The sequence below is a fragment of the Varroa destructor genome, unplaced genomic scaffold, assembly GCF_002443255.2.
Source record: "Varroa destructor unplaced genomic scaffold, Vdes_3.0 BEIS01000001.1, whole genome shotgun sequence".
Classification (NCBI taxonomy): Eukaryota; Metazoa; Arthropoda; class Arachnida; order Mesostigmata; family Varroidae; genus Varroa; species Varroa destructor.
Window position 1 is genome coordinate 57,447,376 of NW_019211454.1, and position 27,765 is coordinate 57,475,140.

The following is a 27,765-nucleotide window of genomic DNA, read 5'->3' on the forward strand; positions in this document are numbered from 1 at the left end:
TAATCTCCGTGTCGCTTATCGTGGCTACATATTCAGCTAGTGACGTCTGCCCGCGAAGGACATTGTTGTCCTCTAATGCTTGCCTTCCAGCAGTTTTAAGCTCTGTTTTATATTTGCAGTTTCTCCTGATGGTGGGCCCTTCTGCCTCAGACATTCAGGGTAACAATACTTTCTCAGGCTCTTATGTTAGACTGGCTAGAAACTCAGAAACCACACTTTAGCTGGTCTCACATTTTATCCCGTATGCTTCGTTTAACTCGGTCCATCTTTTTAACTCCCACTTTCTTGATATAGTACTTGATGGCTTATCCGAAGTAAATAACGAAAGGCTGTAAGAGAGCTGATTTGCGGGCAGATTTGGCTCTATGTATCATAATTAAGCTAGGAATCTTTGTATGCACCATGTGCCGCATATCTCGTATGTGCTAACCTTATGACTAACCTGTTTAAAACAGAACAGGACTGCCGTCATCGTTATTTTAGTTGTTTTTAAATATAGGACTGGGGAAATGCTGGCAAATCACCAACTAGTTACACACCTAAAGTAGAAATGTTCTTGAATTAAGAAAAGTGTACTTTCTTGGTGTTCGGAGTCCAGTTAACTATAGCAGTTTCTGCCTTCTCAGATGTTTTTTATGCTAAAACGATGATTTATTTGCCCCGATATAAGGATGAAATCATATCATCAAATTACTATGATATATTGGTATTATGTTTTATTGCCGTGTGACGTCTCATACTGACGACATCCACAAAAGTTCTGCGGTCGTCCAAGAAAGCATAGAGGTTCGATATAAAGCGAGAGATGAACTTGACTAAGATTAACATTGCCAAAGCCAAGTACCTACAACAAAGTTCCATGTCCTTTTTCAAAACTTGTTCATTTTGTAACCAGAATATTGAAAATTATCAGTATTTGTACAATTAGGAGTGGATCCAATGGAATAGATCAAATCCTTATTTCCGACATTCGAACACAAATAGGATTATGTGATAATGTAAGGCAGTATGATTTAAAATCACGAACTTCAAATAGCAGTAGATGCTCTATAGATTTAATTTCGTGGACAATTTACGTTGTTCTGCATCGTGAGATTATAGGCAACATGCAGAAACGCTCATTATGGTCTAATATGCACGCTATACGCTCATATCCGGCGCCCTATTTATTATTACAACACGATTTCGTCCATAGAGATTCGTAGAGACAGGCTTTTATTTTTTTTTTTTAATAAAAATCATTCAAAAGCTTTCTTCTCTTACTTTTGTATAAATTCCAAGATACCCAAGTTGCACAATATCCTTTTCTTACGTTTTTCACTTCACAGAGTTATTGGCATTAACATGCTCCAGCAAAGTTATTTAAGTCTATTTTCCCTTTGAGCCTTACCGTTTTGCCATGGAATAGGTATGACATGACAGCACGATTAATACTAACAAGGTTACCATGATACCAGCAGACAAATCCGCTGAATCGTTGGTAAAATTAAAGTAGACGTCCTTTTTCTGCCTGTATATATATCACAGGCTGTATAAAAAGTCCTTTTGTTTTCGATTGATTCTAAATGCTCTGTATAGCTTAAGTGAAGCGTTTCATTAATAAAAACAACGTTATTGTAGCTACGACGGGTATCCAACAAAAGAAAGCCGGCTTTTGCTCATTTGGACAATTTCATTGGCAAAGGTGCGGGTTTAGCGAAAGGAATAGTTGCTCTGAAAACGTTCCTTGTATATCGCGTAAGCATTTTAGAGTTGATTGAACGAAACTTTACGGTATTCATATACGGTGGTCATAAGTCATGGCGCTTTTTCAGCGATCAGTTAGATTACAACGTCATGCACCGTTGTAGCCTTTTGGATAGCGTTCAGTTATTCGACGTCTTGGCCTACCTCTGATCTACTTATGGCCTACTTCTGAACTGAATTGACTAAGCGTAAAGTGCATCTGTCATCTCGTAAACTAGAAGCATAGCTCTTATCAATAGGTATTCATTTATATGGACGAATACGAAGAATCGTGCTATTCTTTGCTCAGTGTTACCCAGTGTCTTTGTTTATATAACACAAAACATCCTAGCAATAGTAGCAAAAAAAAAGGTGGAGACTTTTCCAAACCTCAGACTTTATGTGTCCAATATAACATTTACCGCGTGCGTCATATTCGATACGCTGATTTGTTTCTATCCGCTATTCTTCGAAGGCAATATAAAGTGCACCTCTTCGACGACTCGCAAATGCTAGCGTATAATAAACCCCTTTATATCCTCTCCTTCTATGACAAACTTTTCGCACATCGGGTCCCACCTGCATGACATCATGCTGCCAACTGGCAACTGGGCACCTTAGAACGCCCGTTGAGGCCTCAACCAGCCATACCACACTCTCCCTTTTCTGGTCCGACCTCTCCCATGCTTTCTGCCCTTCCCTTCTCGGGTTTGCAGTAATAGCAGCGAGGTTTCCACATACCTGGTTTGAGTAGGGGGTACATTTGGTGACGGTGGGTCATAAAGAAGAAGCGGCACTCCCTTCGAGCGTCAGGAAGGATGTATTGCAAATACGGCACCCTGAAACGCGACGTAAGTTCGGCTGACGGAGAAAAATAACTTCTATGCTTTGTGGATAATGAAAGTGGCGTAAAGTGTACAAAAAAGTTTTACGTTTCGTCAGCGTTAAACAGTGGTAGTAAGAGCGATTACAGTTAGATTGTACTGTTAGGCAAGCTGGCATCTACCCCCCTCACGTGACAGCCAACAGTGCTGTGCCTCAACTTAACCAGTGCCTGCGACACGCATGTTGGTTTTAATGAAGACCGCCATAAGTGAGAGTACCTCTTCGATTGGCTGCGTCGTGACCAAAGTGAAGTGGGTAGTTGAACTCACATAATGCGTAGTTAGTCACTTTAGTACAATTGCGTCTCCTGTCTCAGCGTCGTCGTCTGCTTCATTCTAACAGACTAGTAAAGAAGTTCTTATAGTCTTTCGCCGCCGACGTGGGGAAGTACGACATAATTGTTGTTATTGGTTCTTAAAAGGAGCCACTATCTAAATGAAAGGTAGGATGTGGTTATTCAAAACGGTACGGAATTTGCCGGACGATCCACATCTGCCTTGGCTGTTTCTTCTACTATACGTGCTTCACTTACTATTCGTTGATGGCGCCGTTGGTTAGTATCTCAACTATTGTGATGAACGACAGCGTCTATTATAAATAGAGCTCTAACCACTTTAACCATGTTCTTAAATAACGAAAAACTATCTGGTAATAAATTTGTATATTTTTAAATTTTTGGGCTATAGTGCGTAACTATGGCCGCAGAGCATAGGAAATTCATTGTAGGACTGCTTCTCAAGATGGAGAAAGTAAGATAACAAGTAAAGAGCAACACAGGATTACCTATAGAGCGATTGCAACGTAATATTCTAGATGGACATACGATTATACAAGACGCTTCATTAGCAGCTACTTATTAGAAGAAGGTGGGTTTCGGAGTATCTAAGGTCAGCGAACGATTTTCTTGAACATTCATTTCTGACCCGCGACAAGCTGTTATGGAGTCAAAGTATTCCTAGGCCATTTCAATAGTAAAATGCGGGATCATTCCTCCTTCAGTTAACTACAGCTGTATGCCCAGTTAAACTCCGAAGAAATGCGCCTCCAAAAACGGGGCCTATAACTGTCATATATATTGATTGCTCAAATAACCCGTTTATACAAACTAGTTAAACACAGGTAGTTACCGATAAGCCTATTCAAATCACTCTCCGCTCACTTTAACAACGCATCTTGCTTTTAGGGTTATGACAAACGTAGTTGTCTAATATATGTGACACTTAATCATCTCTCTAAAGAACCCTCATTTACCGCAGCTCTGGCGAAAGGGCCTGAAGTTGTACCGCTGCACGTACTGCTCGCATTGCATTCAAGTTGAAGTTCATCGCACCTGCGATCATAACCCTTAGTCCTGGAGTGAGACACTTCTAAAGAACGTACGATGTTCTGTTACTTTTTACAGTTAAAGAGTATGTTCTTTTGGCAGCAGGTTGCTAATTTAGCAGCAGTTGACGAGTTCGATTTTTATACAAAAGTATCACTAAACTATCTTTCTCCCCATCTCCTTTCTAAATTTCTTTGACAAGCAGGACGCTAATACAAAGAAAAAAAGCATTACGATTAAAAACGAGCAGTTAAAAACATTTCACGAATTTATTTAATGTCTGAAACCGGCGAGCACTGTTTGATGAAGAAGCTGATGGCCTTATCATTATTGTTCCCTATTTGAAAAAGTCATCGTCAGATATGGCTTGTAATACTTATACTGTCGTATAAGTAGGTGCTCGTGCGACCTACGCGTTGTTATAAGGACGAAGGGTTGTTGTTTTTAATCTAGAATTCGATATATTGTAATGCTCCACACAGAACCTAGACGTTAGATGTTACATCTGGATCATTAGTAGGTGAAATGGGTTTCCGCATAGTCGGGGACGTTATACTGCTAATGTCTAGGTAACAGACACATCTAGTTCTAATTAACTGTAGTGTTACACGATATTCTGAGAACTATGTGGAACTATTTAGAGCATCGCAATGTATTCTTTAGCTCTGTTTTTTTATATTGTTTACTGATGGTGCATAGAATTGTTTACAGCTGAATGATGAATATTTCGATCAAAAGTTACGACCTAACGCTATGGCGGACTCAGTTTTTAGGAATTATTTGTCATTTCGCACGATATACACAAATATATTATACTATAAAATTGTGTACTACCATGAGTATGTTCGACCGGCTCGCAATTGACTATGGTGATATCTGAAAAACCTAATTTTATGAAACTTTCAGTGATTATTCGGTTTGGTATATGGTTAAGGGTTTAAGTGCTGCGTAAATAAGGAAAGTTATATATTTATATCCATTTACTACACTCAGAAATAGATACTTTTTGCTGACACGCCAATGCTGCATATACTGGTAATTTATCATTAGTCTCCCGAATGACCTTTAGAAGTAGAAATGAAGCTACGACATCTCAGAAAGGCAGTCTGGAGAAAGGTTTTTGGCTTCTAAATTCACTTGCGTCTAAGAAAACACTTGTTCAGAGAGCGACGTACGGACACAGCATGAAAGCGTTCGACGAAGAGATCTTTCTGACGACTGCATCGTATTTGCGGTATATGAAGGGTTTCCGTAGAAAAGAACTTAAGACCCTTTTCGTGCACCTCTAGCTTTTTTTACTAATACTATTTTCTTTTTCACTACAGCTTTAAAAAGCGGATAAAATATTTCGAGAAAGTTCGCAAAGTATGCATTCCAAACGTCAAGGAAAAAATATAGGCCAGAATAAGGCCTTCCGCAGGAAAGGGGTTAAGCTTAGTTTTTTTTCAATTTCAAATTATGCAGTTTTTGAATGTTCCTGAAGCCTTAAACAGTCTGACTACATGTCTGGGAAAAACCTGCGACATATATGCTTGAAATGTTGACAAAAATACAATTTTACACCCGCAGAACTGATGAACCCCCCTTTTTTTTACATAAAGTAAGCCGAGTTTTTGGATTTTAATTGAACTTAGTATAATTACGTCTATTCGCATATCACACAGAGACAGAGACGCTGAACGACCAACGCCTCGATTGCGATGTCTTCGTTGTCTTCCAATAGCGCATATAAGCATTATAATAGGATGTACACGGTTAGGTTTTATTTGGCATTTAAACTTAAAAGTACAGTGATCAGTGTCCCTTATTATTACCAAACGCACGATTTCGCATTCGAGAAATTTGCAAAAGACGAAGATACGTAACCGTTTCCAAGTTTTTATTATACCTATGAATTGTCCAGATACGTTTTTTATCTATCGTAGATCATATAATCTTCGTTTGTAAATTATATACGACTGCACTTAACAAAGGAAATTACGCCTTTCCCTGTTATCCTGGTACACTTTCGCATAGTGCAGAGGCTAAAAAAAAACACATTTCTTGTCCACGATCATTTAACAGATAATGTTTAACTTTTTACACGTTTTCCGGAACGAATAATGCTTCTGGCCGTCTCAGCCAGCCAGCCAGCCGCAGCTTATACTATCCGCTAAGGAGAATCTATTCCCATGATCAAACGCCCTATAAATCAAATATTATAGCGTTTTATTTCGCATTTCTTTATTGCCGTTATAATGGTTATTAGAATTGTATCTCTACCAACGTTGATCGGCTTGTATGAGACCAGACGTTCTAGTGCTCATTGACTTCGCTGGTACTGTTGTTCGCCAATACATTATGGATGATGAACATAATTTATTATTGCAATTAAGGGGCATCGAAACAGCCCTGTTCAACTAAAATACCTATTGAATGAAATAATTGGAACTTGAAGTTCGCTACAACTAGGCTCTAAAGTTATTCTACGTTCGACGTACTTATACATGTCGTGTACCCTGCTTCTGAAGCCTACACACCTGATAGATGTTTGTCATAGGAAATGGATGGAAAAAATGAGTGATTTAAAAAAGGTGCCGATTTTAGTGTGATAAGATAAATATCAATTCTGTGCTGACCCTGCACGGCGCTCAAACTTTTGAAAGCGTCGAGTTCTGAATACACAGTAAGGGTTACGATCTTAAACGCATAAATAGTTGTCATTCTGAATGAGACGATAGCTATTTGTGGGTAGTTCAAGTTGTCGTCGGGCTACTGCTACATAAAATTACAATTAAAAACTAATTATTTTCCTTGAAATACCATAAGTCGACTACTTCGAGGGACCATCAAGCCGTCCTACATTATAACATAGCGTTTTCCCTATTGTTAGATATGCGTTACCGTCCACCACCAACAGACGACAAAGATCATTTAAAATGGACGACGTATTTGAGGATCTCAGGACAAGTTTCTATACATTGTTAATTTTCATTGATTAAACCATACTCGTAACAGCAAATCTTAAACACGGTCGTCGAAAGCTGTCATTGCGTTATTTCTTTTATGCTCAGACATACTTGTCCAGGACAAACTCTCCTTCGATAGGCCAAATATAAACAAATTTTGCGAAGAAGATTCTAACCGAACTGCCTTTGCCAGATCCCCGCAGATCGGTCGGCCAAAAGCAGTGGACAATCTGATTTGTCAAGAACAGAGTGTTCTCGCGAGGCCATTAGCAAATATACTCTTCGGTTACCTTACGTTTTGTGGATGATGTTTTTTTAGCACGCATTGATTCAATTCATATCGCTATTAAACCCTAGGCTTATAAAATCTGCTCGTTTTGATCGCGCTTACTTCACTGGATTACATTGGCCTGAGAGAAAAGCATGTTACAAGGATTGCATATATGGGCGACATATCTCATAAGTAATGCCGCTCATTGGGTTATTTATTGCGACGGGCCAGCCTCGCCGAAGAACGGTAGAGTAGAACTTCTGTAGCAAGTGTCTAGCAGTACCAAACAACCTGGAATCTCAAGGCCGTGCATATAAGTTGATGGGTAAATAACTGAGATTCGTATGGGGATGGCATATGGGTGCATCTAAATGTAAGAAATTTTCACTCATTTGTTGAAATGTAAACTAAAATCGCTAAGTAACATTGTCGAGCGCGTAAGCTTGAACAGGGTCATAAGTAGCGTGCATGAAGATGCACGCTATTTAGTTAGCAGTGATTATATTAAGAAGCTTAAAAAGAAGGGGCAGCGTATTGTTCATAGATTTATTATTGCAAGCGATTACCGATTTGGACTTGCGGAACCACATCATACGCTTTAATGTTCGGGGACGCTTTTGATGTATTCTAATAAACGGGACATGCGCTATCATTTCAAGTCGTTGTCTTAATTATAAATAGCGTTTTTTTCTTAAATGACGTCAACATTGTGTAAATAGTTTTACGTCTTGTCAATGAATGTCACTTTGTTTGGTACTGCAAGCAGGACCTAAACTAAATGGAAAAAAGGACTAAAACGTAAAAAAAGCGGTTGGGTCACACCCAGTTATCGGTATATACGAGGCTACACGTATGATGAAGTAAAGAAAGCACCTTAAACCGTAATATTAACTCGTTAGTAGAACGGGTTGAACGACACTTCATGGAGACCTCCGCGAGCGTATTTCTCGTTAGGGGGCATTAGAAATCGATTGAGTCCTTCATCTATTGATACTCCTACATGTAAATTATTATTATCAAAAATTTAGTGAGAGATAAACATTTTTCCCTTAGATCAAACACATAGAATCTGTTGAGACAAATTTGTAACGCAAATCTGCTAAACATCGTTGATTCCGCTCAACTGCCCGGAAGATACAACGCAGAGGTTTTGTTTAACTGTTATGTCAACTAACCTCGCGATACTTTGAACGTATTCTGAGTTTCACTATCGTTAAGTTGTTCAGTTGAATTTTTCGTGTATAGATCGCATACGAAGGCACTGGATGACAATCAGCTAGGTACAATCTCCGGATTGTTTTAAAGGCTTATGCTTTATAAACCTCGAGTCGACATGTACATTGTCCCAATATTAACTAGAGGCAAGGGGGACCGAACAAAAGATTCGTTTTAGTCGTAGGCTGCTTCCTTTTTGGAAATCTGTAGCAAAATAGAGAACAGTATCTCGTAGATTGAGTTGGAAGATGATGCTTCAATCTAAGACAATAATTTTTTTTTTGGTTTTTGACATCGAAGCGCAGTTTAGAGAATCTGGGACCGCTTTCTGGGATGGCATCACCCGGGTTCTGAGCGGGCAAGCTACAACGAGTTATAGAGTATCAGAAAATATCAGTAATTCACGACTACGAATTGGAGCTTCAGTAACGGGAACGACTCGCTATATAAACCCTGTATGTATGTAAAAGATCTTATATTAGAAGCATCGACCAATTAAATTGAGGTGGATTGATACAGCACTATCTCAGCAAGTTTCAAAAGCAGAGACGCTTGCTTCTCGTTGTTCTCGCGTGCCGACAAAGATCCATTCCTGCACTGAGCCGTAACTGATGATGAAAAATAAATTTTCTTTTTTTTAAAAGGTATTATACACTAGCGGAATATCACCCTAAAACAACTGTAAGCGCCCTGTTATTCTAATGTAGATGATATCGGTTCCAGTTTTGTCAATTAAGGTTAGAGCTTACTGACAATCATTTAGAGAGACGATAGAGAAAATGTGCACTAAGGGCACGACAACGATGACAAAAATACCTTTAGCCAAACATTCTTTTCAAAACTTCCTATACTTTCTTAAATCTTGACATTTTTTTTTCCTAAATTTCAATAAATGATGTCGAAATAACTTTTACGCAGACGCAAGCCCTTTGCCGGCTGTTATCATACAACGCTATGGTAACGCTTATGGATAATTCGTATTTAGATAACTATGTCTCGGTTGAAGTGTTAGATAGCTGCATTCTATGATATCTGTAACTGAGCTGTCATAATATTATTAAAGCAGTGAATGGCGAGCGTGACCCATGCTAGCACTCCTCGCTTCGACAAGTGACCCTAGTACTAGGTAAACAAATTCGGGTGTTTCCCTCGAATAATTGATGAACAGTGTTTTGAAGCGATAATTGTCTGTCTGACTAGCTCTACAGATCATACACACGTCGACAGTGTCTTAGAGGACTCGAGAGTCTTCAAATAGATGTATGTGTCACTAGCTTGAGAACTGCATAGACTTCAATTGTATCGTCAAACGTATCTGTTAGAGGTTTTGTCGTTTCGCTTTAATTCATGCTAACATACTAAGTTACCTCTCGTTACTTATCTATTTGAAGCAGCTTGAACATGGTCCAGGCGTATGACAACTGATCATTTAGCAAAAAAAAACCCTGCAGGCGCTCAGGGCCTCTAAACGAAACCGCGAAGGCTACCCTTCGCAAGGAAACTAAAAAGCCCTTTCCGATGAAGATCACCACCGCAGCTTCTTGTCGGCTCCTGGAGTCAAAGTTATAGCTCCTAAAAATCACGCAGAATCCTATTAGGATATTCTTGACATGAATCAAATATACCACACTTATAATAGTGGTATATAATAGATCTGGCCAGCTTAGCCTAACCTAGAAGTGAGATACAGGAGTTTAGGCATGTGCAATTCGAATAAGCCTTCTAGGCAGAAACAGAATAGTGATTTCAGTGTTTGTTTCGGAGGTTCATGATAAGTGTTATTACATTTAATTCGGTTAGTTTAGGAATCGGCTTAAGCAATGCGTTACAGATTCATGCATCATATATATGTACAAAAAAAAGTGAAATAAAGCTCGACTTAAAGTTGAACACGGCTCAATCATATAATCAATAAACTGTCGAGCTTATAGTTATGAAAAAAGCAGACTTACAATCGAACTAGCCTTTATATCAACTGGAAACCTAGCATAATTCGTAGCAAAAAGCCCTGTTCTTCCCTCCTTTACACTTGAACTTTCCTCGACTCTAAAGCTACCCATTCCGTGTATACGATCATATTATACCATACTGTAACTACGTCCCCGATGCTAGTAATATACACAGCGGATTGTTTTGTAATTAATAAAACGCTTTGCCTAGTGTTTATTGAAATATTTATGTAAAGACATACTGCACGTTCCTAACAATATTCTAATATTAGTGTTACTCGACAACGGGCCAGGCCTAATGTTATGTCTATGCACGTTATCTTAATTGCAGTCGTAGATCTAACAGGCCAGATCGAGCACGTCTACGCTAGCGTCGAAGATGGTCAAGCATCACTGCCTTGCAATCTTCGCTTATACGAAGCGTCTGTCGTGGAGCACGTTGTCTGGACCCGAGTGTCGACGGTACGTAGATCGTCTTTTATTATCACTGAATATCCGAATTGCTATCGTCATATCAATTAGGCAGTATTGGACCTTTCGTCGAGAGATCGATACCCAATCAATAGAGAACATTCCTCATAGCGAGTTAGTGATGATCAGTGCTAACTCCTAAAGCTTAAAATCGTCCTTTATTATATTCAGCTTCTGTGTTTACGAGACGGGAGTCGTCTTTGTAGGAAGCTAGGCTCCACAGCCTCGATTTGGTGCTTAACGGCAACCGTTGGCGTTCCAATCGTTTTGTTTCACGCTGACGTTGAATAGTGTAGAAACTCGGTAAGAACCGACAGATAGGTGTATCTACTTTGTTAGAAACTTAAGCAATTTAAACAGTTGTGCACTAAGTAAACTATCAACGACACATGAAAAAACAGCAGCTTTCTATATATCGTTTTAATGGCCAAACGTACTTATTGACAAAAAAACGCAACTGAACGGTCAAGAAGACGTTTCATGCTCGTTCATTTATGCGTCTATATATATATATAGATAAGCTTGAGGAAGCTTAGGTTATACAACGCTAAGGGCAGCGTTTCGTCTGCATACGGCCAATGTCCTATTGGAAAGGCCTTCTGTATATAACAAAACTATTGTTATATGAATTTATTGACATTTCCTAATCTTATGGTCTGTTTAGCAATCTAAAGCATTGAAAACCGGAAAGAACTTCAAGCCAACGGATAAGCAGCTTCGGAAAGTAGAAAATGTTTGTGTCGAACGATAATGATCGAGCTCGTGACCACACTTCAATATTGTCACGTACACACATACCCATAAACATGAAATAGCCTATACCGAATAGCGACCTTCTACAAATTTTTACTAATATAGCAGCAGCAACAACAAGGACCATAAATATCATAAAAGCTGACCCCTACCAACGTCATTCAACGCAAAGTATTTGTTAATTCGTCCTCTCGTGCATTCATTTTCCTATTCTAAGCGGCAATCCGAAACAAGTTCGCTTGAGAGGATTCTCGAATCAACGTACTTTTTTTTGCTAAAAATGCTGAACGGTATTAATTTGGTCCGTTCTAGGCTCCTCTAGCTATTTCTGGGTCCCTGCTTTGTCCTGTGTCAAAGTTCCTTCTTGTCTTGTTTATTGCATCCAGTCAATACAAGTAGATCACCACCTGAACAGTTGAGACCCGAGATGCGTTGGGTAGACTGATGGTACGTTCGAAGCAAACCCCTCTATCGAAACAGGGTCTAGCTGTCACAAAACGACAGAAAACAGTTTTATTTTTGTCTGTATTAATAAATCGAGCGGATGCCATCACTGTACACAGATTGGAACTATACGGAACACGTATATTTTTTGCACTGTGTATTTTTTCCTCGCGTATCATGTATACGAGGCCCTCGAATATAATAGAGTTGTTTACAAAGTAATGTCAAACGGCTGATAGAGGTCGACGTCAAAAAGGCGACGTTTTTCCTATTAGTTATCATTCTGTCTGCATAATACAACACCTTGGCATCTAAATTACCTTGGCCATAAGTGAGAAGATTTTTGCTTACGCTAACTTGAATATGCTTATATACACGTATATTTAATTTAACCGAGTTCATTTCTAACGCGTTCGGTGTAGCCAGCAAGCTTGTTCACATATGAATATTTATTATAGGAACATTTTCGTTTTTAAAGCACTGGATTCGCTCACTCAATCGTGTTCCAATCAACATTTGGTATCGGCTGAGCTTCCTATAAATATATTTATAGATATTTGTTGGCAAAAGGTCGTTATTTGCTTTTCTAACAAAGTTCTCGGTATCTGGCACACAAGATCCCTATTCTCTAGCCAACTTTCCGTTGTTAAGCTGGAAGGAAAATTTTATCACCGAGAAGCTGAAGTCTGTTTGCTAAATTTGAAACTAAAAAACAATTGTGACCCAATAGAAATCACACAGCCCTATAGACGCCCCTTACGGCATAAATGAGCAGTGACGTGAGTGCCAGACTATGATCCAGTGTTCATTTATAGACCTTTCTTAAGTCAGAATTAGCTAGTCTTCAAGTATATCAAAATAGTATCGTTTTTAAAATATAGAAATGCTTGTGATACATGTTTGAAACTTCTCGTTATCACCAGTTGATCGATGCTTCAGATGTTAGAAGTTCAAGCGCTAGAAAAGTCATACACCCTCAACGAACGCGGTATGTCGAAAGAAAATGTTTATGGGTAATCTTTAATAGTTCCCATTACGGTACTTATTTTTTTTACATAGTGTCGTGCTGGGCGTAGTCGTGAATCGTAATGATCTCCAAGCTTATATAAAATAGAAGCTTATCAGTAGTAGACACTATACCGATACGTATATAAAATCGAAGCATATACAGCTAGTACTAAATACTTATTGAGATAGGCTTACGCACGCATGACAGGTAATAGTATCTTATGTCCAGAATAGTGGGAATGAAGAGTAGTTGAGTTCGGTTGCTTTTGTTCGTATGGTATAGAATCCTTGGCCCTGGCATAGAGTCGTTCCGGCACCGACTACGAGAAAAAGTAGCGTACCTATTAGTGTTTGTCAGTTTTTCGAGATAATGCTGCCTGAGAAGGGTCGAAAAGGTCGAGGCTCAAAGCCCTGGAATACCCGTCCTTTGTAATAGCCCTTGAGAGCCCTACGAGACATCTACGATGAGACAATATTTCGGCCATAATTACGCGCATGACTTTGATTTGATTTGATCATCGATAAAATCAGTCTACTTGAGTTAAAATAGTCCCCGCTCCGATCGAATCAAAAGTTCTTCGACGCGACGGCTGGGAAAAATCATCAACAGCTTATATTTACAGAGTGGCACCAATATATTGGGATAGATTTTTAGCGGGTAATTTGCCGTAGCCTGCATGCGTTTATCTGCTAAAAGAATAAAGGCCTCTGATTGCTTTTCGAAACTTAAATGTAAACTTATCATGCCGGAAAGAAAAATAACTTATGTTTATTAACAAAAGCAAAGATTTACAGAAACAGAAACAGGTTTTTATATGCACACCAGGATGCGAAGATACACACAATAAGAGCACTATTAGATGAACTCTTTGTAATTGTAATATGAACGGTGTTGGGTCGCATTTCGGTTTTATGATGCACACTTTAATGCCTAAATTTAACGCATATAAATCTATCATTAGTTGATTTATTTACAAGCCGCTCAGAAGAATGAAGCTAAGGTATAAGATTAGTGTTATTTTTTCCAAGTTCATGAACGTAACAGCCGTCACCCACCGTAGATACCTCGGAAGCGAAATAATATTCGCCGAGTGTACAAGAATCGATCTCTGATACTATTATTGACTTGCCAACACCCCGCATATGTCTCTAATGCGGGTATGACTAAACTCATAGATAATATCCAAGTTCTGAATGTTCCATTTAGTGAAGAGGGCATCACGCCGTCATGTTCATATAGAAATACGTAAGCATATTTGGGCGTTTTAACAACTGTAATGGAAATGTACCTGGCTAGAGTATCGAAGGGTTGGACATTCGTTTTACCTAAGCAAATTCGAACCGGCGCAGCTAGTTGAACGCATAAGCTTCCTCTGGAATATGGCCCCCTTGTAGATCATATTTAAATTCGTTGCATGATAGTGTGCAGAGCGTGATTTAGAAAGAGCTTAATGTCGACTAGCTCACTGTCGCTATTAGGAGGGGTTCAAAAAGACGGGTTAGAATAAGTCGGCACAAGCTAGTTAGCGGTTTAGGCCCCGACAAAAAGTTATCACCGAAGCAAATGATTTCTGCACTGAGCAAGCGCGTCTGTTCGAGATGTCGTTGTCGATACTTACAAAAAGTTCCGTCCAAATGCCAATGTTAAGGCTTAGAGTGAACAACCGAGAGTCCTTGCTGTCCTGCATAGCATTCGTGTGACACAATCTTAGCGTATGCATGTGTAACGTTTGACGGCTAGCGTACTCTGATTTCAGAAGGAGGTGATCTATCGTCTCGATGGCCGTCGCGGTATAAACGCTCGCGGAGTATTCGCCTCACCACATCACGTTACCTCGCCGGCGTGGACAGGTCGAAGTTATTTCTCTTTGGCTCGCCAACCAGCGACACTCAAAATTGCCCGCCTTGAGCTCAGCGACTCGGACGAATATACCTGCGAAGTTCAACACGCTGATGGGACGACGCTCACTCATAGACTCGTGTTCACCGTTATTCGTACGTACAATGTACAATAGAACAAAACAGTACAATACGAAGGGAAGTGCCCAGGTTAGTTGGCTGATGCATAAATATGATGAATTATTGAAAAGGTTATGAAGGTGCTATCAAGTTCATAGCTGTGAACTTGCAGGCCATATTGTGGTCCTTGTGGAAGACCTGCATGCCAAACACAAGCTAGGGAGATTGGGTTAACTGTTCAAACTAGCGGATTATATAATGCAACATCTATGATAGAGAGAAAAAGACGAAGAAAATTAGAAGTTCTACTTTATATGAATATGAGAACATTTCGGTGGAGGAATATATGTAAAGTCATCATTAAGCATCGTAGACCGAGCCCCTAGATTACAAGGAAAGATGTTTAAATTATAATGACGACTTTTAAATAGCAATAGGCGTGCGAAAGGCATCGGATTTAAGAATCATTGTGATTTAACATCGTAACACTGACCGTAAGACAAGCTTTTACATTCAACTGATAATTGAATACTAATTCACCGTAATTTCTTTCCAAAAAACGATTCAATTAATTATCTGAAAAAAATAAACGTTTCCGAAAAATGAAATGTAGCCGACAAAAAATGGCTCCTTTTTTTTTTTAGAAAAACCCTTAGATACAGATACAGAATCTTTATGATCGGCTCTTCACAAAGTATTCGTATTCATGCTACACATTGAAAAAGGCTCCCCAAATAAAATTAAATATTTTTCTTTCAATCACAATAGAATGAAGGGTCTCACAGAAAAAATAAAAAAATGTATAATTAAATACCACTTTCTCACTATGTGGCGCCACATTCTTGATAAAAGTACCGTCGGGTAAGCCGGAGATCATCGATGCGGTATCTGGACAACCCATCGAAGACGATGAAGCAGGACCTCTTACCGTCAATGATATTGCTCGTCTGACATGTCGAGTGCGACAAGGCGTTCCATTACCAACCGTACGCTGGGATATCGGTTCAGACAATCGTGCCCACGAAATTCATGAACTAGCTACTCCTGATAGCTCAAATGCAGATCTGGCGAATCCCCAAGGGTGGGTAGCTAGCAGATTGACACTGAATAACCTTCACCGAAACGACTTGAATCGTAAGCTGAAATGCATTGTTCAGCAAGCTCCCGTGGAAGCTTTCACTACACGAATCGAAGTCGGGCTCGATATCAATCGTAAGTAGTGCTTCAGCTATGCACAACGTGCTTCGTCTGCTGTGTCCTATCAATAATGTCATTTTTGTTTAACAAGCTTCTTTAGCTCAGTGAAGGCAATTCCAATTAGTGGCACTTTGCTTGGAATAGACCATATTTAGATAAAAACTCTCCTAAAACAAATACAATTCCTCAATAATGTTAATTTCAACATGATCTTTCTGTAATAGATAGCTGTTGTATATTACTGTCGACATGGGCATCAAATACACATACGTAAAACGTACGTTTGCCAGTGGTAAGAAGCAGGTACTTACTGTTTTGTCTGCAGTACCTGCAGAATCTGTCGATGTTTGGTCCGTACCACGGAGCGCAGTTGGCATTTCAAGCGGAGCGACCGGCGAGTTTCACTGTAGGGCCATAGGCTCTTGACCCGCGGCCAATGTGTCCTGGGCTCTCGAAGCTGTTCGAGATGGAGAAGACAAGAATCAAATCGTCGAATGGCAAAGGCTAGAGGCCTTTTTCCAGGACGACTTTGACGGCAATATGACATTTAGCGTTCTCATGCTTAAAGCTCGTAGAGAATTTCACGGAAGAATTCTGCAATGCGTGGCAGCCCACCCTCGTCTGCCGTATCTCACTCGGACGGCGTCTATTAAACTCAACATATTTTGTAAGTAGTGCTGTTCCTATTCTCAGAAAGAATTCTGTTTCATGATGAATCGTAGCTAAACGCCACCTTGAAAAGGCAACCCCAAATGGAACTCTCAGAAAGTTCGGCGGCATGCTCCTGAGCCGCCGCTATTACTAGGAAAAATAATTACTGGCGCAGAACTAGGCTGAAGTTAGGTAAATGAAGACTTAGATCAAAGCACGGATTTTGTTAAAAACGTTGTTTCAAATGAATAGCAGAGAGTGTTTACAATAAGTAATTTGATTACTTACAACGTTTATGTTTTGATGTTAATGAAGTTTTCCACTCATGAACCTGATTGAATTAAGGGCTAGTTTCGGCATGTCGGCAACGAGATTTAGAGTCGTCTGTCATTTACGTTTGCACAGTGTGAAAAAAGCTCTCAAATTAGAGCCAACGAAATACAATCCAAATTAAACATTTGCCACCTTGACAAGTGAATGTACCGCATTGATTGTACAGGCTTAGTATACTTCAGCTGGCCTTACCGGATATCTAATATAATGACTACTCTTTAGAGAGAAAGTTAATAAATTTTATCTCGTTTGTTTAGTTCATCGTATCCTAACACTAGAAGCGTCCACACGTGAACAGGCCACGCTTTGCGTAAATGGCAGCTTAAACGATATTTTTCAATGTTACCCAAAGGTTATCCATAGTTGATACTGGTTCAAAAATTTCCAGGCATTAATTTGATTTGAGGTTATGTTAGTTTGTGTTTAGAGTAATACAATTACATTATAGCAACATATAAACTAAAAACTTATAGATTTCAAGGTATTTTTAGTTAAAGAGATAGCCCAACGCTCGTGTTGTTTCTTGAGGTATGTTACACCACATCAGATATACATAACTTCTGGCAAACAAAAACTCATCGTTTTACATGTAATGTAAAAAAGTCCCGCACAACAGAGCGTGTGACTATGTGTTTCAGGTTTTATTAGTCACAGCTGTCGTATTATATAACACAAGTCGGGATCGATGCTTGCCGTTTTTCCCTGTGACGCGCTGATGAGTTCCAGATAGGGGTAAATTCTCAACTGTTGGTGTGTCGCTTAGAAGGCGCATATACTTGCCCAACGATTAACGATGTAGGGCCAAGGCATGTTTTAAAAAATAAGGGTTTTACTCGATACGGTTTAACGAGCTTTGTCTGCAGGTATTCCATAGGAAACAATCGGGACCAGCTTTATCTGGAACAAAAGTAGCGCCATGCACAAAGAAAGGCTCAATGTTTCGACGCTGACAACCATAACTCGTCGCATTCTGTACGTGATGTGATTTTCATTTATTTTTCTTTCAGATTTGTTTTCAATTTTCCAGATACTCGAAGTTATTTACATGATAAAAGCATGTTGAAAGCAGTACACTGACCTCTATGGCGGAACTCCATAGCCTCTGTCTTGTCCATGTTGATCTACAGTCCAGTTTGATCCATGTAATACGACAGTTTAATGAGAGCTTGCTGGACATAAAATCGAATCTTTCCAAGGGCAACAAGATCGTCAGTATGCAATAACGTTTTTATCTGTCCTGCTGGATCTTGAACGTATTAAGCAGCAGAATGAACAGCGATAGGATCAGATTATCATCGTGTGTAACGGTAGTGTATCGGATGAACGATTTCAATTGGGCCGTTTTGTTATCTATGCTCACGGATTTTTCACTAATGTTGTCCTGAACGTTCCAGCGTGTCCTGTAAAACTTTGTCTCCGAGGGGCGATATCGAACGGTGATTTGAAATCCATGAATACAGCGAGAAGCGTTCGTTTTGTTCATTGTTAGACACTGTGTATCTCTTGAAGCAGAATGTCAGAAGCTGTGTGGGTAAAACGTCGTGTGCAAAGGCCATCATGCTCAGACGGAACACCTGAAAAATCTTCCAGCAATCTCGTTGGCTGGCATGTATATTAAGATGAGCCAGAAGCCTGTAACGGCAGGTTTCCTTCGCGATCGTTTTTCATCGACATGAGTCGAACAGGTTATTTTTTTCTATGGTATGACGCTTAGAAGAACATCCTTTTATACAAACGTGCCGTAAGCAAGCATTCAATATATTTGTCTAACAATCGAACACGTCAGACATTTTTTACAAATGCCTATTGCGAACCAGGTCCGGTTCAGCCATCTTGCTTGATTGGCACTGTTATTAGAAGAGCGGTACCTTGACATGGGAAACTCTCTTTCAAGTCCCTCGCGCATGATAAATGTGTGTTCATCCAGTGGATGAACCAGCATGCAAAGGCACGATTCATTACATGGTGTCCACCGGCGTATACGTACTTTTTAAAATACCCATTAGCTCTGTAGAGTTAACAAAAAGTGGCGCCGACGCTATTTGTCATAACCATTTGTGTCGTTCCCATCGTGCTTGTAATACAGGCCTCTGCTCCTACGGTGAGAGGTATTGCTGATGAGCAGATTCAAGTATTCGCCGATAGTAACTTTTTAAAAAATTACGGAACAGCCATAACCGGGTGACGTTTGAGCAGTTCCCGTTTTTGGTTAGTCTATAATTTGGCTAGCTTCAAGTGAGTTATGAATGATGTTAAGACTCTGGTTACGTTGTAGTATGGCATCGTGCGATGGCTAAAGAGTGGTTGTCAATTGGGGAACAGGGTTGGTCAAATCTAGAGTCTTAGGCAGCTTAGCATGCCTTCTTCGTTATAGGGGCAGCTCGACTTCAACAGGTGCATGCCATCTTGGAGCATTACTCTCCCTCACCGGATTGTTTCTTGCTATGTATCGAGCTCTTCCGGCACTCATATTAGATACGAATATGTCTATGATGTTTGCATCTGAGCTTTAAACGCTGACGATTGGTCCCGGGAAGTGGAAAGCACCCAAAGTCTCTAAACGGATCCAATACTGCCTGCGTCATTCAGTTTGTCAATGCTTGTACTCAGGATGCCAGCAAGTACAGAGAGGGGGGTAATCAGTGAAGGGTGTACGTGTATAGCACAGGCAGTCTTGTCGAGCATTGTAGTCGTGTCCTTTCGGTTCGTAGAATTACCGTAAGTTGCTACGATATACACTTACTTGCCTTCACTGCAGCATCTCCTGTAATTGTCGCGCTGATTTTTCTAAATGTTTTTGGACACATTGGAAATACTTGTTCACAAATTTATAAACATCCATTACATTGTAACTTCGCTGGTCAGTCATTCATTGCTTAAGATTATTTCACAACGACCGTTGCAGCAACGAGAACAGGGCCACTATATAAATAGCCCATAATCCTAACGCGTGCCAGATTATACACAAAATCTGAAACAAGAAGTACGTAACGACGCGAAGTACACTAGCATTGTCATTTTAGCCTGATACAGGACAATTTGCTAGTGACACATCGTCTTAAATACCCAATAATAGCTAATAATTTCTGATTTGTGATAATAGTAAATAATATAAATATAATAACAAGAAAAAATTGTTCTCTCTCTATCTACAATTCTATCAGCAAGCCTGATCGTACACAAAGTTTGACAACAGAGTAATTGCGCTAAACTTAGAAAAACTGTAATGGAACAGAAGCATGGAAATACGACAACGACAGATCGTATCCTGAAACAACGTGGACAAATATATCGGGTCTATAAATATGGGTCTATAAATAATAACGAAAATTGTACGATGCTCACAATAGACGAACCGTCGTTTATTCGAGCTTGCACAGTAAGTCTATATCTTGATTTGTATCTATCCTGAAGTATATATTTAGGTTTATCAAATCAATAAATTTTTGTGGGATCAGCGTATGGGAAGTGATCAATAGAACTCCGCTGACGTATATGTACAAATTACGCTGTCATATGTTATAATCTCGGTCAGAACCTATTACGGTTTTAGGCTAAGCACAGGCCGATAGAGTAGAGTATTGCATTTCTAGTTATCTAGATAACTAACGGTCTAGCGTATCGAAGAACTCGATTGTCGTTGATCGTTGACAAACACCATCGTGTCTTATAGCATTGATCTTGTTCTGCACGTTCTCGGCACCCTCATCGTATTGCAGCATTAATTGCAATGAGTTGAAACAAACGCCGTTGGTATACGATTTGATATTTTACTATGCGACGTTTCCAACATAAGCCTGACACTGTCATTCTTGTTAGGCCATTTATCGTCACCTATATGATCGCGCAGAAACTAAAAGATGGCTGATTAGACATTGAATCGAATGAGGAGACATGTGCATAAATTTATATAAAGCATAATGTAGACTTTTTTAATCTAACCTTGTGCTTCTTCTCTCCCAGATGCTCCAAAGGTCCAGGTTTCTATCCGAGGAGGCCACGACAGCTTGGCGGTTAACGAAGGCGACGATGTCTATCTAGAATGCACTTTCTCAGCAAATCCGGAACCTCATACCATCCTCTGGTCTGTGTTTATAATTCCGTGTGTAGCAATATGAACAATCTAAACATGTTCCTAGCGCATTGTGCGTATAGAGAAAAGTACCCTTAGTACAATAATAGATGTTGTGCTCGGCATGTCCGAATTTGATAATTAATTACCGCTGTCATCTGATCTTGCACCGAAACAGCTTCAGGTGCTAAAATTTGTCTGCTTTAATTGTGTAGTCATAATTTCTTGCTAAGTACTAACACCTTTGTAATATAATAATGTTAAACAAGACGTTAGGTTTACTGTAAATTTTACAAAAAACAAAAAATTGGAGTAGCTGGACATAATAAATTGTTTTTTCTCAAATTTATCTGTTCAAATTTGCTTTGGAAAAGATTAAATATTTTCTCCAGACAATTGATTGTTTTTTATAAAAGTTTTGGACGTTATAGTCCTTTAAATGCACAACGTGAGTTCGGAGAACGTTTTTTTCAGTAATAGGTAGGTGTTTATATTCACCCAAATAATGTTCATAATAGTAAAATGTCTAAGGACAATATATAATGACTTTTTTTTTCTTTTACGCATATCTGAATAACCCGTCCGACTGCCGTGGTGACGTCGTTATTTGAACGTGTTAAGTCGGACGACGAAAGGGGTCAGTATACGTGGTGACGTCGTTATTTGAACGTGTTAAGTCGGACGACGAAAGGGGTCAGCATACGTGGATAATGTGTGCGAGCATTCGATGACACAAAGCTATTAATGGTTGGTCTGAGAACAATTGTCCTTGCCGGACTGTTGCACACAAATGGCCCGAGTTGCGCAGAAATCACTGGTTTCAGTGGCACCAAATTCGAGGTACCCTGAGCGACTCATCTTGTCGACCATTTCCTGTGACGAGCTCGATGTGGTTAGAGGGCCGACAAAGCTATACAGCAACACCTAACGAGAAACTTCTCGTCCGTTAGCGCAATACGTAGACAGGTAGAACGTCTGGCTTCGACGTCTTCAGTCGTTCCGACAGATAAGGCTACGTCAGCATTTTCACCTATCCAGTGTTGTTACCGATATATGGACGACTTGCTTTTGCTTCGATTTTGTTCACCTCATTTTAACTTGACGTTGAGATTTTGCCTCTTAATTTTAGGTATCACGACAGCCGCTTACTGCCAGAATACCTTGTGCCCATAACAACAGGTCCCTACCTGATTCTGAAAGGCGCCAGACCCGAACACTCAGGAAATTATACTTGTTCTGTTGCTAATCTTCTGGGAAACGCTACGAGCGGTCCGGCAAACCTGCAGGTGAAATGTGAGTGACTCACTAAAGGACAGTACAATAAATAAGTGGAAGTCCAGTGGAAACAAGGTCCCCGTATAGCCGATTACATTTGCCCGTGCATCTAGCGCCATCTATTCTCAAATAGTTTCCCCTATCTGTATCATGCGATTTATAGAAGTAGCTTCTCGATTGACTACTGCATAGAGGTAACTGTCCCCGATCAAAAAGACAACATCAAGGGCTGTATGTATTCGTCTTTCCGGAAACAGAACAGTAAATCGCAGATTAAAGCTTTTAGATCGTCGCTCCAAATCAGAGGCAGATGTCAGAGATTGTTGATGAAGATATCTCCTTGGTCATTGTAGATCTGCGTACATGCGACGCCAGTGCGAGTAATGTTATTTCATTTTATTTGCATCTATCGAACAGCTATTTAACACTACCGCTTATTAATAATTGCTATAAACAGCCTTTGCTTCCCGCGTATCATCTCGTCATTATACAGATCGGCCACGTTGCGTTTCGTTATGGAGATCGCCCAGTGTCGCATCGTTACTGCCGATCTCGAAAGGCGTAGCAAACCCTTTACATGCACAGAAGTCCAGCATAGGCCAGGACATCGTTGACGAGATTCGTATTGGCTGTGAATTGGATTGCGATGATGGCGCGACGTGTGACTTCATCTGGGATGTATTTGATGAAGCCGGTGTACGAATGAACATTCAACCTCATTCAGAAGAACCAGTCAAAGCAACGACTCAGTCCAGATCTCGTCTAGCAGAATTTAGTATACCGAGGAGATACAGCCAGCAACCGTTACGAATAGAGTGTCGAGGAAAGAACCGCATTGGAGTTACCAAAATTCAACCATGTTCACTGGAAATTCCGTCAGTTGCTGGAGGAAACGAAAATCAGTGCGTTCTTTCATGGGGCGATACACGCCGTCTGCGCAAAGCCAGTGATCCGCTTCTTGTTAGATGCCCGCTAAAGGAAGGTCGTCCTCAACAATGGCGCCGTCCTGATCAGAGCAACGAGGTACAACTATCTGATTACGGCACGGGTCACACGTACGTCCTGGAGATTCTAAACGGTAAATTTGTTACCTGCCATATTCACGGACATAAGCATGTGAGCTACTTTATAACGTTTAAAGTAAATGCTGTTTTCCTTTCGTCAATAGTTAATTTGAACTAGTACTTCGGCAGTGTGCAAATAAAACAATTATTCCGATCGGAAATTTACGCTTCAACTAATAACAGGGGAATGAAAACAAAAGAAAACCAGGAAGCATGTTTTACCACCAGGTTTAACAGAACAAATATTCTCAACTTTGCTTGTTGGCTTGATTACAGAACATTATATTTTTTCCGTAGCGTTACGACGAAGGAGGGAAGAGTTAACTACGAAATCCATTGCTTCTTTAAACCTGCTTGTTTTTGTATACGAGCTGCATTTTTTCTATGGCTTTTCCATCGAGACACCGGCTTAGTAGATGATCCATTTTATTTACAAAAGACAGACGGACTGCTAAGTGTATCGTATTGCTAAAACAAACGCGTTGTGTGATCAATGGATTACTGTTGAACGACTATATTTCTCCGCAATGAAACGAATAGAACTAAATTTATGTTTGGTTCGAACGTATATGGTGTACTCAGATATGCGCGCCTATCAATAAGAATTATCTTGCTTATTTTTTATACTTTTTACTCTGCTATCGGTTGCTCTATTTCTCGGGCCTACCTATCATAAAGAACTCGGCCACGTAGTGGATCATCTGGTCTCGCCGGAGCCACGGTTCGCCCTTGAGGCAGGCAGCCGCTGGCGGGAAGGCAGCGGAGAAGTTCCTCAGATGGAAAAATTGCTTCTGCGAATTGTCATCCCCAGTTTGCAAACCACCAGAACCGTTGGCCTCCAGAGAAGTGTCGGCGGTAGCCATAGTAATAGGCCCGGCGTTAAGGCTAATGCGGAAAGCTCCATACCGTTTACATTGTGCTGTTCGGCCCGCGGAAAGGACCTTGCACAAATGCTTCTTAAGCCGCGGAGCGAGCCACTGGCTACGTCCAACGCCTTTACATATGGTATGTAAATTGTAACAACGTTCTCAGCAGTCGCGACAACAGACTTCAGCAATATTTCGTATTGGCAGTCGACGAGCTAATAATACTGATAATAGTACATGTACAGAACGTACATTGATAGACCTATATTCTTATTACTATCATTACTTATAGTGCATACGTACAAATAAAGGTTTAAGCCTGTCTTTTTGAAAGTGGCTGAAACAATTTAGAATTTGCTAATTCCCCGTCTACATGTGAATAGTCCACAGGATGACTTTACTTCCATTACATTTTACAGGATCAACAGGCTTTCCAGTAACGGATAGTGTTTTTTGTTTTGAATTATTCCTTCGAAGCAACAACCAAAAATTTCCTACAGATAATGTTGTTTTTGTATTATTATTAGTCTTGGAAGCACAACGTTCCGAGTGGTGGCGCTATCTACCTTGTTAATTCTTATGTACGTGCGAAAAGACATAGCGTCTCTTTCGGCAGAGGTAACGCTTTAGGTGTTACAAACTGTTTACCCTGCCTACCGTTAATATGTCCAGCAAACGCACGATTTATCTTTCCACCCCTATACTATACCAATAGCAGCAGCAGCAGCAGCGGCAGCAGCAGCAGCGGCAAAGGATAGCAGATGCTTCTCTACTAACGATCCGTTCGGCTATACCCCATAACGTTCTGGATTACAGCCCCGGCCTGACGTACACTTACGTGTCTGAGCTATCCCAGTTCTAATATGACGGACAACAACGAACGTCAGAGTTTTACATCAGGGACACGTTTCGCCCTCGTCCACTTTACCGGTTGACAAAACGAAATTATAGCAAATGCCAGAGGAAATTTTATGGAGGGGAAGAAATCAGAGCTGATTTTGTTGAGTTGAAGATGAATTTTCGTAGTTTGTCTACAACTGTTAATGGCTTCTTACGATGAAGACGGCTGTTTTAAACGATGTCATCACGAAAAAAAAACCATGTACGTTCGAAGAGCGTGTTGATACTTTCGTTGTTGTTTGTCACAATCAACATATACATTTACCGTAAAAGAGATCAGTATCAAATGTATATCTTATAGTCCGAAGAAGCAAAACAACATTTACTCTAAACACGACCTATTAAAGTCTGTTCATTATCTACAGTATATAGAAGTCTCCAAAAGTTCAAAGTACAAGCTAGAGTCAAGGCAATAGAGGTATGGTTAAAATATTTGCGGGCACTTTGTTTTGCAGTACCTTATTTGCTGTGTCTTCCTTATACAACTGATCTTATTTCCGTAAGAAGTCCGATGAGGCCTACTTACCGAAAGGAAAAGCGTAGCATAAAGATTAATCATTTACCTAAGAATCATACAATGGATTCCAGTTTATTCATCCCGGTTTGTTTTCGGGTGGCACACGACCAGTGTCACTGATGCAGTTATGACTCTCTTTAATATACCTCTAATTGAATGCTATATGCTATATCCAGAGCGACGATTGCGGTCTGCATATGTATCGCAATATATTGTGTTTTTTTTTTCCTTTTATAGTACCGTCCATTACAAATGGATCCAATAAAATATACTGTGGTACAGAAAAAGCTAACACAGAAGAATTGTTCGGAGCAACGGCTGGAAAAGAATATCTTTTCGAAGAAAAAAAAACTTTAATAAATGCCCGAATTCTGAAATAGGCGATGAAAACATTTTGGCAACATTTGTTGATCGTTACAGGGACGTGTTGTTTGTCTGTCGTCAGTTTTTGATAGTAGTGGCGATAACACATTTTAAAAGAAGGTCTGCAGCTAAGATAAATGTTTCTAGTTTGTGCGATGGTTTCCGAAGCTCTATGCGTTAGACCATCAGGCCAACACGTATGAGCAGCAGCAAAACGAATGACCAGTCAAGAAACAAACCAGTTAGCCGATTGAAATTTAACAGAACAAGAGATTGGGATCTATACTTACGAACTGGACCACTCACTGGACGTACTTAGTGCTATACACGTATCAAATACGCATCTTTCCTAACGTTTGTGTTTCGTCTCTTACTTCTGAATCAGGCGGCCTAAAAACAGCACAGCTGCACAAGCACGCAGTCATTCTTATGGCGACATGCACCGTCGCCATAGTATCCCTTATAAGTCGATAACACAAATCATGGGCGAGATCGGAGCGTAGACACCAGAAGAGCAGACAAAGACAGGAAAATCACGATAGCATCTATAGAAAGCAACGCATCGACAGCATGGTTTGTCTAGATATAAGGGAAACATTCGGCGATAGAACAGGCGGGATCGTAGAATCTCTAAATGCCACTTATGATTCCATTGAAGCTGTCGGAGTTACCAGCTCGTTCGAGGTCGCCGAGGCGGTGTGAGCATTCCATTCGCGGGATTCCTCAATCAGAATCGAGCCAATAACAACAGAGAGTTGAACGAAGAGCCATGTAAAAGTAGATTGCCTGGTTCATCTGTGCGCGATATAAGGATGGTGATCATACGTGGCGTGGCAGCCGTGTGACTGAGCTCGCGCCTAATCGCTTTATGTTTATCTGTAAATGTGCGGGTGCGTGATCAGGAGCTATTACGATGATCGTGACGAGTTTTTTTTACTTTGAAGCTTTCGAGTGTGGTGTATGTTGAGCAAAATGTGAAGAAGCCAGAGTGCAGACGACAATGTGCCGACAAATCACAGTCTGATTCGGATTTGTCACTCGCGTTCAGAGCAGAACATCGTCCATGCGTAAACGGCTATCGAAGCCTACAAGTCCATAAAGTAAATAGGGGACTCTCAAATTTTAAGCGACATAAACGAAATAGGTTTCGCATTAACGATATACATGTCGACGTGTAAATAACGCATATCTATATACAAATAAGTAATTGCCCAGGGAAGTAAATGAATGCGAACTTTAGTAAGGTAGAGGTAAGAGAGAGAGAGAGAGAGAGAGAGAGAGAGAGAGAATATGTAAAAATGATAGTGGTGTAATATCGATGGGACGTTGAGAAGGCAGCGGAAGGCACCCTGCCATCTCGAACGTGAATTCTGTGTTTAGCGCACCGATCCACCCCATTCATCGTGTTCAGAACAAACTTGTATGTCGTAAATTAAAAGAGTAAAAGACGAATCAGCTAGAACAAAAGTCACACAAAGAAAAAAAATTATGTTCCGTAATATATACACACAAACCAAAAGCAACAAAAATGTAATTAATAATAAATGTATTTTTGACGATTTGAACTAGCGTCTT

The 27,765-nt window shown here is 40.1% G+C and overlaps 2 protein-coding genes across 3 annotated transcripts; both read left to right on the plus strand.

Moving 5' to 3' along the window:
• Positions 1 to 2,455: 2,455 nt before the first annotated feature.
• On the plus strand, positions 2,456 to 15,794 carry LOC147758855 (uncharacterized). Its single transcript, XM_086988964.1, has 3 exons — positions 2,456 to 3,163; positions 10,649 to 10,779; positions 14,751 to 15,794. Exons 1-3 carry the CDS (start codon positions 3,046 to 3,048, stop codon positions 15,006 to 15,008), a joined length of 507 nt encoding a protein of 168 aa, XP_086845090.1. The 5' UTR covers positions 2,456 to 3,045; the 3' UTR covers positions 15,009 to 15,794.
• Positions 15,795 to 16,537: 743 nt separating this feature from the next.
• LOC111255432 (uncharacterized) lies at positions 16,538 to 27,751 on the plus strand. Of its 2 annotated transcripts, XM_086988959.1 has the most exons (6): positions 16,538 to 16,816; positions 21,097 to 21,217; positions 22,335 to 22,498; positions 22,974 to 23,558; positions 24,223 to 24,549; positions 26,576 to 27,751. In XM_086988959.1, exons 1-6 carry the CDS (start codon positions 16,690 to 16,692, stop codon positions 26,662 to 26,664), a joined length of 1,413 nt encoding a protein of 470 aa, XP_086845085.1. In that variant the 5' UTR covers positions 16,538 to 16,689; the 3' UTR covers positions 26,665 to 27,751. The 2 variants fall into 2 exon arrangements, with proteins under 2 accessions (XP_086845085.1, XP_086845087.1); XM_086988961.1 differs by lacking the exon at positions 24,223 to 24,549.
• The last annotated feature ends 14 nt before the right edge of the window (positions 27,752 to 27,765 follow it).